The sequence below is a fragment of the Centroberyx gerrardi genome, chromosome 4 (assembly GCF_048128805.1).
Source record: "Centroberyx gerrardi isolate f3 chromosome 4, fCenGer3.hap1.cur.20231027, whole genome shotgun sequence".
NCBI classification, from domain to species: domain Eukaryota; kingdom Metazoa; phylum Chordata; class Actinopteri; order Beryciformes; family Berycidae; genus Centroberyx; species Centroberyx gerrardi.
The window spans coordinates 20,688,099-20,702,334 of record NC_136000.1 but is presented as its reverse complement, the minus strand read 5'-3'; the positions used below and the strand labels follow the sequence as shown (position 1 = coordinate 20,702,334).

Sequence of the window (14,236 nt, the reverse complement as noted above, 5' to 3'; positions counted from 1 at the left end):
ATCCTGCGGCTTGTCCCTGCCCCCTCTCTTTGTTTCTCATGTTATCTGCATCCTCCTGTTTATTTCATCAAGTCAGAAGGGATAGGAATACTGCTATTCCCAAGAGATCGACCTCCTCCGCTGCCCTGCTTACTGCACCTTGCACTGTGGAATGCCCTCTCAGCAAATCAATGACTAGCTTCTTCTCGGCTTCCTCCTCTCTCCCACCATCCACCTTGCAATGTGGAATGTCCTAATCCGCAGGCATACACTAACAAGTGGCCATCACCCCAGGACCACCTTTTTACAGTTTCTCCCATCAAAATCAAACCTGAGGAACCCCCATTCAACTTCCCCGCACCATTCAAATTCATCAGTTCTCATCATTCAACAGTTACTTGCAAAAATGAATTCCAACTGAAATGTGTTTCACCTTTGCAGCGATCAGTCGTTACTACTATTTCACCTTGTAAACCAATCATTTGTTTTCAAAGCTTGTTTGAAATGCTTCAAATTGTTGGTGAGGTCACTGGATGGGGCCTTCCAGACAAAGAGTGAAAGTAGCAACCTCATACCACCCCTACTGTAGTCTATCAGACCAGCTGGAGGGCATTGTTGATGCACACAGACCACCTGCTGCATGACAGAGCCCCCCTAGACCACACTTTCACTTTCCTCTCACTGAGACCGATAGCAAAACCTCTTCCTGGTGCATCAAGGACAGGAAAAAAACAAGAAAGAAATCAGAACAAACGCCAATCTTCCGCCCATCAGATACCCATCAGGACCTGGCAACCTGCTGGCATCCCACTGGAAGACTGAGATCAGTATCTGGCAACCCACTGGTTGTCCAGTAGCAGGCAGGCTGGTGGCTGTCACCCAGTGCCCAGAGAGAGACATCCTCTTAGGGCTGGGACAAAGGTGGCTGGTCCTGGGGGATTACCCATTAGCATGCTAGTCTGTGTGTTTAACACTGGCCTGAATGGAAAGGACAAGAGCCAGCACCCCAGTCTATTCTTAAGCAGGGAAGTGTTACTGTTTCAGCTGCTAATGCTGGTCTGACTTATGCATATGCACGCATACATGCATATATATGAGAGGAATCTTAGTTTCTATCGGTATGCTGGCTGCTATAATGACATGTCTGTTTTTTGACATGAATTTGATGTTATGCATGCATTTTTGTCCGATCAGTGAGATTCGACGTGGTGTAAGTGGCATTGCGAAACAGTTTATGGCTTTTAAGCTCATGGCTTGTGAGTTAAGCCCTTCCTTCAGTTCATCAAAGCAGTGCGGTGGGCTGGCCTTTTGAAATGAAGGATTGGTCCTTTATCGGTTAGCAGACTGTGACATCCGCTGATTTGGGTTTTCCAGAACAAACTTGCCCGGTGTTTTTAGTCAGGACACAGACAGAATCAGCTGCATTAGTTTCCTTAGAATCTGGCCCGAATCTCAAAGACAAGACAAATGCATGTATCAGAGCCTGTCCCATATTGGGATTAATGTAAAAACTATGAACAGGAGCAAGACATGGATGTTGAAACCAGGTGGTAGTTGAAATGCTGGCTTGTTTACCGATTCTCTGAAACTAGTCAATCTCTGAAAATGCCTGAATTGTTGACAGTGATTTAGCTATCTGGGTGTTCTATCTACTGGGGTGATCTAGTCTTTCTGTTTCTCTCTCGCTGTGTGTGTGTGTGTGTGTGTGTGAGCCTAATGATGGGTGAACACGCCTGCATGGAAATGTGTATTCTTTGTATATGTATTTGTGAATGTGTCTGATTGTCTGGTTTTTGCTTGTTCTCAATGATTGTGTTTGTGTGTGTGTGTGTGTGTGTGTCCGGGATTGTGTGAAATTTTTGGGATTGCGTGCTGCTGCTGCTGTGTGTGATTGTGTGCTCAGACTTGCTGGCCGGTGGCTGATAATAACACAAGAGGCTGTGTGTTTGTGGATGTCTTAGGCGAGGAGATTCCCACCGTGCTCAGCGCGTCTGGGCTCTGTGTGTTTTTGGGGTTGCACGCGTGACTCCGCCAGCTGTTCTATTCTCCTGTTGGCCCCCTCAACCCTGCCCACCCCTCGCCCCTCGCGGACCCCTCCTTCTCTCGGAGGCCTGCTCTTCATCTGATAAGGGCCGCGCTGGCCAAGCCCTCAGCAGAGCTCCTCAGAGCCCCTCAGAGCTGCTCCATGCTAACAATACGCCCTCCTTCCCCTCCACACTCACACCATTTACATGTGAAAACACTGGGTCTTATCTCCAGTTCACTGGAGCTATGGCACAACAGCCAAGTCTGAGTGTGTGTGTGTGTGTGTGTGTGCGTGTGTGTGAGTGCGAGTGGCCTTGTGAGAGAGCTGCATGAGTGACAGCAGAGGATAACAAGTGAATAGTGAGAGTGAATACTTATGTGGCTATATATAATGAGATAACGTTTTATATCCCTACTTGAGCTTTATTTCTCTACATTTTTCAGCGCAGTGATATTACAAGAGGCTGCGTGAGCAAATTAGATATAACCTCAAGAGTCCCATTCTGCACTAGTTGAAGGTATTAAGGCCCCCACTGTCAGTGGGACATTAGCCAGCTTCATCACACTTGTACTGTATCCAATAGCTAAGGGCGGCGGTAATGCAAAACAAATGACCCCCAAGAGAGTAAAACCTAGTCTCTTTGCTCTATCCTCTGCCACCTTGGAAAATCGCCACGGTGTCTGTGTTAAACAATGATCCTCATCCACATCAGCGTTATCATCATTTGCATCATCATGATCACTATTCCTACCACTCTCATCATCATTGCTTTGTGAGCGTCCATTAAATTAAGAGTTATGGGCTTGGTTTCATCTCCTTTGGGACATAACTGAAGGTCAACATCCTCTGATCCCGGTCCACACTAGGTTCCTACATTTGTATTGTATGTATATTACATATGTGGTGTGTCTGAGCAATACATCGCTCCTGTCCCCTTCTCAGAAATTCTCTCTTCCCTCCCACCTCACCAGCTGTCCACCGCGCATAGACGTTCTGATCAAAAAGATTAAGAGCCTCAAACAGTGAGAGACGGGACAGACAGAAAACGGAGGAGTGCCCGGTGATGCAAAGCGTGCAGGCTTTTAATTAAAGCCTGTGTAGTTAAGGGGCCCGGGCTAAGCAAACAGGGGCCTCCAGCATCCAGAGTTTGAGAAGAGGGGAAGGAGAGGGAGCGATGAAAGAAAAGCTGGTAACATGGAGCGAAGAGGGGTGAAGGGAGTGAAAATGAGAGATGCGCGAGGAGAGGAAGATAAAAGATGAGCGTATGAGTAGAATTGGGATAAAGGGGCGTAGAAAGTGCGGGACAGGTAGAGTGATGGGGGAGGACAAGAGAGGGGATGGGTGTGCGCTGTCAGAGATGCTATCAAGTGTTATCTGATGTATCATAATGTGATGGGGATATTGGGGTGGAAGGGCAAGATGAGATGCAGGGTTTTGGGGGGACATTACAATGAAAATGGGGGGGGCTACGGGTGAGATAACACACACATATATTCATTCATTCACAAAACCAGTTGTGATATGAGATGCAGATAGTTGCCATGAATACAAGTTGCAGATTCAAGCCTGAATATGTTAACAATTCTAAATTTGAATTCTGAATAGAGCAGGCTTGAAGATACCAAGGGGAAAAAGTGACTATTTTGAGTGACACAGCATGTCAGTGAACATATAATATCAAAGAAATAATAGCGGGATAGAAATGAAGAACCTCAATGTTATGAACTGACCATTCCTGCTCTGAGCCTAGTCCATTATGGGGATAGGGTGACATCTAGTGGTGGAAATGTAGAACTACTGGAAGACTCCGTCCCGCTGGCAAAGGGGTGAGAAATAAAAAGAAGGAATTTGGGTGCATTATACTAGTGGCTAGTATAAGTTAACACCAGGAGATGTATGATATTGACACCTACAGTAGAGACAGACAGCAAATATCTTCTCAAATGGAGTAAAATCTTTAACAAATGGGCGTCTGTGATCTAAATTTCTTCTATCTGGTGCACTTGACATGAAACAGTCTGGAGAGCTATTCAATTTACTGATAAAATGTAATATTTGTAGATCTTCAGGAAGACAAAAACAGATTTGAATCAGAATTTTATATTACTTTCAATGTACAGAATACAGAGGATAAAAATAGATCAAAGTGGGCAAGGTCACAAACAGGTAAAAACCAAAAGACTCATAAAACAGCTGGCCTTATCAGAACCGATCAGAAATAAGAAATGGTATTTTAAACAGACCTTTAAACTGTCATCACAAACAGAAACTAAACCAAAAAAATGAACAACAGAACAGACAAGACTGGTATAAATTTTGTCCTGAGAATCCTTTTCCAGTTATAGAGCAATTAACATGAATTCTCTGCTTTATTCGATAAACGTTTGCACATTATAACATAATATAGGCACAAACTGTTGAGACACATAATTGTCATTGCTTTGGAGGGTAAGAGTATATCCTTGGGAAAAGGTTCTTTAATAATGATTATCTTTGGCGTGATTTTTTTTTTTCTTTTCTTGTGCCTGCATTCTTACTGCTGGCACTAGTACAAACAAAGAGGTAAGATGCAAAGCACTACATTTCACTGTTACACATTCTTTTCTCAGTTTCAACTCTAAATATTCATAGTTTATGCTACTTTTAAATAAATTTCTCGACTTTCCCTATCCCCTATGTACAATATCGAATGAACCACTTTGAAATGAATGAAATGGTAAGACAGAAAAACAACAGTACATCTCTAAACACAGATCCTTCAGATAGGGTTTCCATCCGTCATTGAATAATACTACTGTGGATGTATTTCCTGAATGAAACACAGAGGACAAACGCTTTATGAGAACATCTGGGCGTAATTCTGTACATTAAATATCTCAAGATGGACTTGAGCAATCTGATCTAAGACAGGATTTTATGTGGTCATGTGACTATTGATCCCAGATCAGTGCTTTTCTTAGAGGCTTTATGTATATGGGCCCAGAAATATATCACATACAAAGGCACTAACAGAGACAGAATGGGGCCTCCACAGAAATTATTTGTAATCCTTTTGCTCTTTACATGAAAACATTGTTGGTCTTACGAAAGATAGGCAATATAAACAAAGATAAGTTTGCCAAAAGAGGTGGTTCTTTTCCTCACAGGAATGACTTCTAAAACTCACTGGATAAATATATGACCTTTAACAACAACACCTTTATGCTCAGCATCATTCTATGAAATCAGTGGTCCTCTTCACATATTATAGGGGTTTTAGCTGGAACTTCTATGAGTTTCTCAACATCCACTGACAAGGGACAAGGTGTTACAAGTAATATTGTGAAAAACACACAAGAACCTCTGCTGATCTTCTGGAAAAACCTTATTAAATCTGTCTAGGCAACTCAGGGAGAACACTTTGCTAATATGGGTTCAGTTTTAAGTACTACAAAAGACGTTACATAATGTTAATTCTCATGACTAACCACATAATTAATAGTTTTTTTGCATAAACACTGAAAATACAAATTCTGATTGATGAGTATCACTGATTGAGCTGCTCTAGTATATCACTGGTGTTTTAATGACACTGCATGTGTCTCTGTATAACTCTCAGAAGCATTATGAGACATCTTACTCTATATGCTTGTTAGCAGACTTGCAGACTACGGGATTGCGACAGTTTTAGTTCATTTTAAATTATTTTTAAAGGTGTAGTGTACCAACTTCAGTAAGAACAAGGCACCAACATGCTATTGCTACAATCCCCTAAATAGGTCAAATGTAGCAGTAATTTAGACAGCAATGATTTTGCATTTAGCTATTTCATCATTTTCAGACAGAGAAAATCTGTTAGAGCTAAATCTGTTATGATCCCAATCATGGAACATAATGTTCTAGATAAGTGAAATTTGAAATACCGTAAGAGGTATTAAGAAATGCTGTACGTCTGTGACTCAGCTCTCCAAGTGCTACCGAAGTACGTTACACAAAGGAGAATAATGACTGCATTATTGAGTTTTCACAACACGCACAATGATCATTTAGGGAGCTGCAAAGTTGTTGGTGACACACGGATATGTTCAGTAATGGCAGTTTTAACTCAACATTCCTACTTCTTTGGACACAGCTTCTGGTCACTGTCCAGACTTTTTTAACAACTGTACACAGTACTTGTGCAGATGAAATGAATTGATGATGAATGACTGTGTGATGTGAATGTGTGATGGATTCAGGTGTAGTGCAGCTACAGCACCAGCAGAGGGCGCCAGCATACAAGGGCAGTTTAGCAGGACGAGTTTGTCTCAGTCCAGTGCTTCAGTGAGCCAATAGTGTAGGCAGCGAGTTTCTTAATCTCTGTTGATTCCCCGCAGCAGGTCAGCGCTCTGGGCCTTCTCCAGGGAGAGCAGCCTCTCTGTGGCCTCCAGCGGCCCTGCAGCCCGGTCCTTCAGTCCAGTAGTCTCTAGGTCCTATCTACAAACAAGTCTACAAGAGAGCGACTACAGCTGGTCTGATTCTTCTCTGGAGCTCGGACTAGACCGGGCGCCTGAGGCCACAGTTCTGGGTGTGGGAGGTTCAGAGGCGTGTGTCGTAGGGTGGCTGGAAGGGTTAGGGTCTTGCTGGGCCTCGTACCGCGGCAGCTCTCCCTCTGATGGAAGCTCCCCGTCTGAGAGGTACGGAGGGGGAGGGAGATCGAACCAGGGAGGCCGACTAGGGGACAAAAGAGCAAAGTATGAGGAATATGCTGGTCAGGGTCACAAGCTATTTCATAAGGACTGTATAAGAGATATGCTTTTTTTACACCGGGACCCCCCATCTAACAAAATTTCAGGCCTGGAACCCCCATCTGTGAAAATGGTACAATTTTTAGAAGTGATTTAGCACAGCATGTGCATATTATTGCCAAGCGCTGGGGTAATAACAGCAGAGAAGGTGAAGTCTATGATCAGAATACCATTCTCTACAAACAATATCTCATCAGGTCTTTTTAGCAAATGTTCTTTATGCTTCCTTATTTTTCTTCTTAAATTCATGATCAGAATTTGAAAAGCACCGCTAAAAGCAAGACTAAAGACTGACTAAGACTGCCAGCTTTTGCAGTCACTGTTCTGCTGTAGGTTTTTTGGTTTAGCCATGGCTTACTATGCAATTCCAGGTGTGTGACCACAGACCAAAGCTTATAAATCTTTATACAGCTGTTACAATCATCATCCCTTTTTCTCTTTCTTACCTGACATCCAGAACGGCCTGTGAGTATGATGGAGGTGAGTCCATGGAGAGCCCAGAGGGATACAGGGCCCCGGACAGCAGCTGCAGCCCCGGGGGAGTGGAGCTGTACCGGGCCGCCGCGGTGGGCGAGCTGGGGGAGAGGCCCGGGCCTCCAGGATGCACGTGGCCCCGGTCCAAGATCACCAGGCGAGAGAGCAGCAGAGGCTGGTGGTGGTGGTGGTGGTGATGGGAGCCCCCTCTCACGCCTCGGGGCAGCAGAACGCTCCGCTTCCTCTGGTGATGGAGCACCAGGGCCAACAACGCCACCACCAGGACGAAGATGACAGCGCTGCCGATGACGGCGTAGGTGATGCTGGGGTAGTACCGCAGACGGTAGTCCAGCGTCACAAAGTCCTGCCCAGGAGCTTCTGTGGGGAGAGAGGGAGAAAAAGGGCAAGTTGAGGAGGGATGAAAGGGTTGAAGGATGTGGGAGGCTGGGGAAAAGGGAGGATGAGTAGTCAGGATGGAGACACAGAGGGGAATGGAGAGGGATGGAGAGGAGGAGGGAGGGAGCAATTTGAGGATGGATGAGGCAATAACAGGTTGGGGAAATTGGGAGGATGAGCGATAGGGACGGAAAGACAGGGGAATGGAGGAGAGAGTCAAGGAGATGGGCATGAATATCAAGTACTAAATTATTTTCAGGTTCATTTTCAAATGTATTCTGTGTGATTCAATAGAGGCAGCCTCTCTTGGAGATGAGAGTGGTAGATAATAAGCATAACAGCAGTCAGACTCTACCCAAGAGCTCTCTGAGACGAGCAGAACAAAAAGGAGCATCATGTAATGTGTACAGGCCACTGCTGAGCCCCAGATGCACAGTCGCTTTCAAAAGTATCCTGCCACTGCCTAAGAAGCCCAGCTCTTTACTGGGAAGAAAGACAGAGAAATAGAGAGATCGAGACAAAGAAAGAGACAGAAAGAGAGACTAAATAGTTCTTTGCGGGGGGCAAAACAGCTTAGAGTGGTTTTAGATAAAAAAGGATAGTTGAGATGCTTGCTGTTGAAGATGAGAGAAGGTAGAGAAACACTAGGGGCCATCTCAGATTACCACGTTTGACGGAGGGGGAGGGGGAGGAGGCGAAACACTCAGGAGTCCAGGAAAGCTAATGTTCAGAATGAGAGCTGCGGCCGACAGCGAGGAACGCAGAACAACCGACCCGGTGCTCGAAATGAGGAGAGGGAGTCCTGTAATGCCAGGGAGCGCCGCAGCTTATTATTCCAGATGGGATGAGGGAATAGCACTTAAGCATTTCCGCTGACTGATATTACAGTACAGTGCGAGAATTTCAATCAGCCGCTTCGGGGTGAGGCTCACATAAATGGTGTTTCGGCTGCTTACCGGCAGACAGTACTGTTGCACTAAGGCAGAGAGGGGGGAGAATGGAAGGAATCCCATTTACCACAGAGCTGTAGCATGGTTCCAGTGAGGAAGTAAGACCAGGAGCAATATAAAGTATTTTACTGTCGCAGCTTCAGTTCAAATTACACTAATGCCTGAGGGGGCTGTATACATCAAAACTGTGTGCGCCTCATAAAAAGTTCAAAACATTCATTTGGATACCTTAGTGTTCTATCAGGGTGTTAATGCTCAGCTCGGTGTGTACTATTGCATACGCTATAGGGCTGTATTAATACTTAATATACCCTTGAAGAGAATTGTATCTCTGTCCACTAACCATCACGCAAACAGTTAGGAATATTATCCACAAAGCTTGCCAGAAAATGATCATCATGAGATATCTTGAGGTTAAATCAATAGCCCCAAAATGCTTCCATCTGCAACGATGAGATCCCCTGAAACCACAAAGCGAGGCGAGCAAGGCGAGTCTTTTTTGGAGCTGTTAGAAGTATTCCGGGCTTACACAGACTTACAGGCTCTTGGGGGATATTGTGTTTAGCTCAGGGTGGATATTCCCCCCACATGTACATGCTGCAGCTACAGGGCCCCGGAGAATCGTACGAAACGTGCACAGCTTCGTATGAAGTCAACCAGAGTGACCCTGTCACAGTGAGCTATAGGTCAGATCCGCATAAGCACACCTATTAAAATGCCAGTGAAAGGAAACTCCATCTTTGAGCTTACAGCTAGATTAAGTATGAATATATATGTACTGGAATGCAAGTCCTGCTCTCATGGAGATCACAGCGTGGACTTAAGAAAAAAGGCACAAGGGGTTAGTGAGACCCTCAAAGTATGTGCTCAGTATTTGTGAGTATATTTGTGTTGCAGATTGTTAACACACACACACACACAAATGGTAGACTAATCAGCGACGGGGATGGGAGGTGGAGAGGGGGATTTTGAGGTTGTTTCTCTCTCTTCCAGACGTCATGCTGCATGTTTCCTCTGTCTACCTGACCTTGAAGGCCAGGGGGAGTCTTCAGCAGTGATTTTAGTGAGTGTATGTGTGTGTGTGTACACGTGCACACACATACTGTTGAATTCCCAACAACAACCACCCTGGCATACAGCCTGTTTACGTACCAGTGGGTAGTCAGGGGCCCCATGCCTTAATTAAATCTAATCTAATTCAGATGCTCCACCCGTCCGCTGCCCCAACCAGGCACCAGCCAATAAAACAAGCCCCCTCGACCCCTCCCTTGTGATTTAAAATTGGCCGGTCCTTCACGCTACCAATTAATTATGAACTGGCCTCTCAGTAGAGAAAGGCCAAAACAAAGAGGAATTATTTCCATAATTACCTCAGTAAAAAAAACACAAATAAAGAGATCCCACCGCTGCCACCCTATCCTGCCTGTCAGGTTTCAGTGCGCTCTTCTGGGAGTGGGGAGAAACACACACAAAAGGAACTCATAATGCCGTAACATTAACAATGGGAGGCTGTTCGGTACATTAGCGATAGAGGCCTGAAAGGCTGTTTCAAATCACACAGGAGATGAAAAGGGAGGGGGGGGGGGTAAAAAAAAAAAGAGAAAGAGACTGAAGCTGGCTCCTCTTCTGTCAGAGGAGAGGTCCTGCTTGTCTCTGCCCCCTGCTGTGTGTGTGATTGAGCTCTGCTTACTGTGTCTTAGCTCATTTTGTGCTGTTAGCCATAGCTCTCACACAAAGGAAGGTGTTATCATCCCGCACAAGGATAGGTCTTATTTTCCTATCTGAGGAGGGTAATATTCCATGGGTATTTTTGATGCCAAGGGGGATAGTCGTATTCACACGCCAATACCTGTATAAATGCACACCTGCACAAGCATACACACTCACACACACCCATGTTCCACATTAATAACCTCTCTTTGCAGCTCTCCCGATGTCGCCTCTACACTCCCAGTGCTCATAAACCTTCCCCATCTGGAGGTTTGGGGGGCCAAGGTGCAGCCTTTCAGCTAGGCCACTTTAATTACATCAGAGTGCCTTCTCCCCACATCTCCCCTCCTCTGTCCTCTCCTCCCCTCTCGTCTCTCCCTTTGCCCCCCATTTTCTCTCTTCCTCTCTTGAATCCCCCCCTCCCCCTCCACCTCCACCCAGTGCTTTGCAGACCTCTCATCTCCCTTCGTTCTGCTCTCCTCTCCTCTCCTCTACTCCGTAATTTAATACCACGGAGTTGACATGTACCTACCCTTCATGATATACAACAACTGCACTCAACCTAGATTATTCACTCAATAGAATGCTTATCAACGGCACTGAACGCCACAGCGTTTCTTCTCTCTCGTTTTTTCTCTCCCCGCTTTTCTCCTCCTCTCCCTCGCTCTCTCCCTCTTCCCTGCTTCCCTGACGTATTCCCTCTTTCACAGCCTTTCCTCTCCCCAATTTTCTCTCTCACTCTCTCTTTTTCTGCATTTGATTATCTCTTGCCTGCATCCATCTCATTACCTCTGTGTGAAAGGAGAGAATTATAGGGACAGCGAGAGGTCAAAGACGGAGCAACGGCGGACGAGGGAGAGAGATCAACCTAAAGAGGAGAGGGGGAGAGAGCAATGGAGGCAGATGTGGACAAATCAAAAGGGGAGGAGAGATAAGCAAATAGTGTCTTTTGAAGTATCTCGTTTTTAAGGGTGCGCACGTCTCCTCTCCTCCAGTCTCAGACGTCTCAGAAATTTGAACTCCACACATGCCGCTCTGACTAACCTCACATCTACAATGAGACGGAGTCGACCGGACCCCCTGCTGCACACCAGCGCTACGACACACACTCTTTCTCCGGTTCCCTCTCTGTGCCGCTCTCCTCCACAGCTTCCTTTGAGCCTTACTTTCTAAATCTGGCTAACAATCCCTTTCAAATGCTTTGACAGTTTTTTTTTTCTTTCACTTTTGAGTGAAATTACAGGAACTAAAACAAGCACTGGGAGTGTGGGGGAAGTCATACTAGGTAAAAACCGCATTCCCTGGTTTGAACCCAAAGGAGACGAGCAGCAAATCTTGAAGTAGGATCTTTTTAAATCTTATGAGTGTAATTATGATTAAATAAGCCATCTGATTAAAGTAAATCAAGTCAGAATTGATTAAATCATACCATCTCACTGATTAAAACATAACATCCGTAAGTAAGTGTACAAAATACGTGCAACTGTATGTGTGTGTGTGTCTGCATGTGTGCATGTAGATACTAGCAAACACCTAGTCCAGCGAACTAGACCTTCCATCCAGCTGTAGCAGGGCCAAAGAGTCAAACAGTCTGGCTAGGACCAGGCTAGCAGACACTACCCAGTAAAGAGAAAACCAACATTTACATTACAGCTCAGTCCTTGAGCCAGAAGTGGAACAGACAGCTTTCTCTGCAAAATTCTTCCTAGTTGAAATTAAATGAATAAATGAAAACAGAACTCCAGTGAGAGATGCTGCTACATAAGAGGATGGGACAGAATACACACACACACACACACACACACACACACACAAAAAAAACTGTATGCAGTTACTGAAGCAAACTGAAGGCCAATTTAACTGCACAATAGGCTATTGAGCATGCAGTGGTTAAACTAGCTCTGAACTGCTCCTTTGTCTGTCTTTAATCAAACTATGCAGTAGACAGATCAACAGCAGACATGCCGTTTGGTTGCTGGGATACACGTTTCTTTTTTTTTTTTTTGGATGGAGCACATTCCTTTATCCTGATTGGCTACCTGCCACTGAATATGCTAACTAACAACTCATGTCAGAATACGCTCATGCCGAGATGAATGAGCAAAATAAAATGAAAAGAAATCGGGCTAATAAAAGACTCCACATATCTTAATTGCCACACTTAAAATGCTTCTGAACAAAGGGAATGGAGATATTTCCCCCCTCCGGCTCATTCCTGAGGGAAAAGATACGGGCTGCACAGATGTGCTGTACTTTCCCTATGCACTGAAGACTCATTCCGCATTCAAAAAGTGCCGTCTATAAAAAGGATGGAGAGGCAAAGAGGGAAAAAAGTAATCATCCTGTGGCTCCAGCATTCCAGGGGTTGCTGCTACGTGTCGAGTGCGGATGTCTTTAGCTGATAGGGGTTGGTCAGGACAGTGCTTCCCCTCATTGCAGAGCCACTTTGTCTGACGATAATTACAGGTGTGGTGCCGTTGGCTCATCTGGCAGCTCTGTTGCCACGGTTACGACCACAACAATGGGAGTGATGAAATGTGGCGCAGAATCAGTGACAGGCCCGGCATGGTCACAGCTCTGCACATTAACTCCAGCATGAGTGAAGGGACCGCGGGGAGAGGAGAGGAGAGGAGAGGAGAGACAAGGAGAGGAGAGGAGAGGAGAGGAGAGACGAGGAGAGGAGAGGAGAGACGAGGAGAGGAGAGAAGAGAAGAGAAGAGAAGAGAAGAGAAGAGAAGAGAAGAGAAGGAGAGCAGTGGAAAATGAGACCACTAGGGGGCAGACAGTTCACATGTTTACTTGGTTTCTCTCTCTCTCTCACACACACACACACACACACACACTTAACAGTAACTACAATTCTGCCCCAGCATGGAGGCACACCCCCTTACCCCACCCATTAGTATTGGGCACTCCTCCAGAGCACCAAACAGGAAAGGATGTGCATGGGAGCCCTAACATGGGATGGAGGGATTTGGGGGTGGGCGGTTGGGTGGTGGGGGGGTGTGGGGATTGGGGGGCACATGCCATCTGGCTGACAGGCTTCAAACATGCTCGCAAACAGATGCACACACGTGCAATTAACATAAACACATACAGGGTGCAAGTCGGCCAGGCAGGCATTCATGCGCACGCAGGCTGTCATGCATACCTACAGTTCATCCCAAATAAAGTTCAAACACATCCATGCACACACACACACACACACACACACACACACAAACTGTATAGTCAGACACTCAGACTCATGAAGGCGCACACAGTAAAAAGAGCAATACAAACAAAATCTGAGATATCCTTTCATCCTGGTCCAGAGTGAGCTAACTAAACCCATGCCACATGGTGGAGAAATCTATAAAAGATGGGGGAAAAACTACAAACGACGACTTGGGGGTTGGTTGGTGCGCTCATGCCTTTACTCTCTCCAGACTCCACTACCAGCAGAGTGGAGAGTTGAGAGTGAAAAACAAACTCTTAAAAATGACTGTGGTGGCTACAGCTGTAGTAAACTAAATAGGATGGTAAAACTAAAACTATCCCTCTACTTTTTGCTGTCTTACTGTCTATCTGGATGTGCTATCCAGATAATAAACAATCACACCCTTCCGTTTACTCCTAGTAATTATATTTGTTCTTGTTGTCTGCAATCTGTCCGCATTGTGATTGGGTCTCATTTTTTGGCCATACTATGCAAAGCAAGTGAGTAGGTGGGAAGGTGGGAAGTCTATCTGTTGTTCACAAAAGAACATGGCAGGTGTAAGGTCACCAGAGGTGAAGATACTGCACAGATGGTACTTACTTTTCCTTTCTCTAGTAGGAGGGAACCGAAACGACAAGTTGTTTTTGCGGCAATCATGTTTCACAGCTGCTGTGAATGCTACTATGGTTTCTTGTTGACTTCAGTGATGAGAATTGTCCTTTTTTGGTGCGTTATC

General features: G+C 45.4%; 1 protein-coding gene across 1 annotated transcript in view; it reads right to left on the bottom strand.

Annotated features, from left to right (window-relative positions):
• Positions 1 to 4,137: 4,137 nt before the first annotated feature.
• ldlrad3 (low density lipoprotein receptor class A domain containing 3) overlaps positions 4,138 to 14,236 on the bottom strand; it is a 69,084-nt gene continuing 58,985 nt past the window's right edge. The window contains exons 5-6 of the mRNA XM_071895125.2: positions 7,218 to 7,623; positions 4,138 to 6,697 (exon numbers count right to left, since the gene is read on the bottom strand). Of these exons, the coding sequence (XP_071751226.1) occupies positions 6,487 to 6,697; positions 7,218 to 7,623 (617 nt within the window). The 3' untranslated portion in view covers positions 4,138 to 6,486. The remainder of the gene's footprint in view (positions 6,698 to 7,217; positions 7,624 to 14,236) is intronic.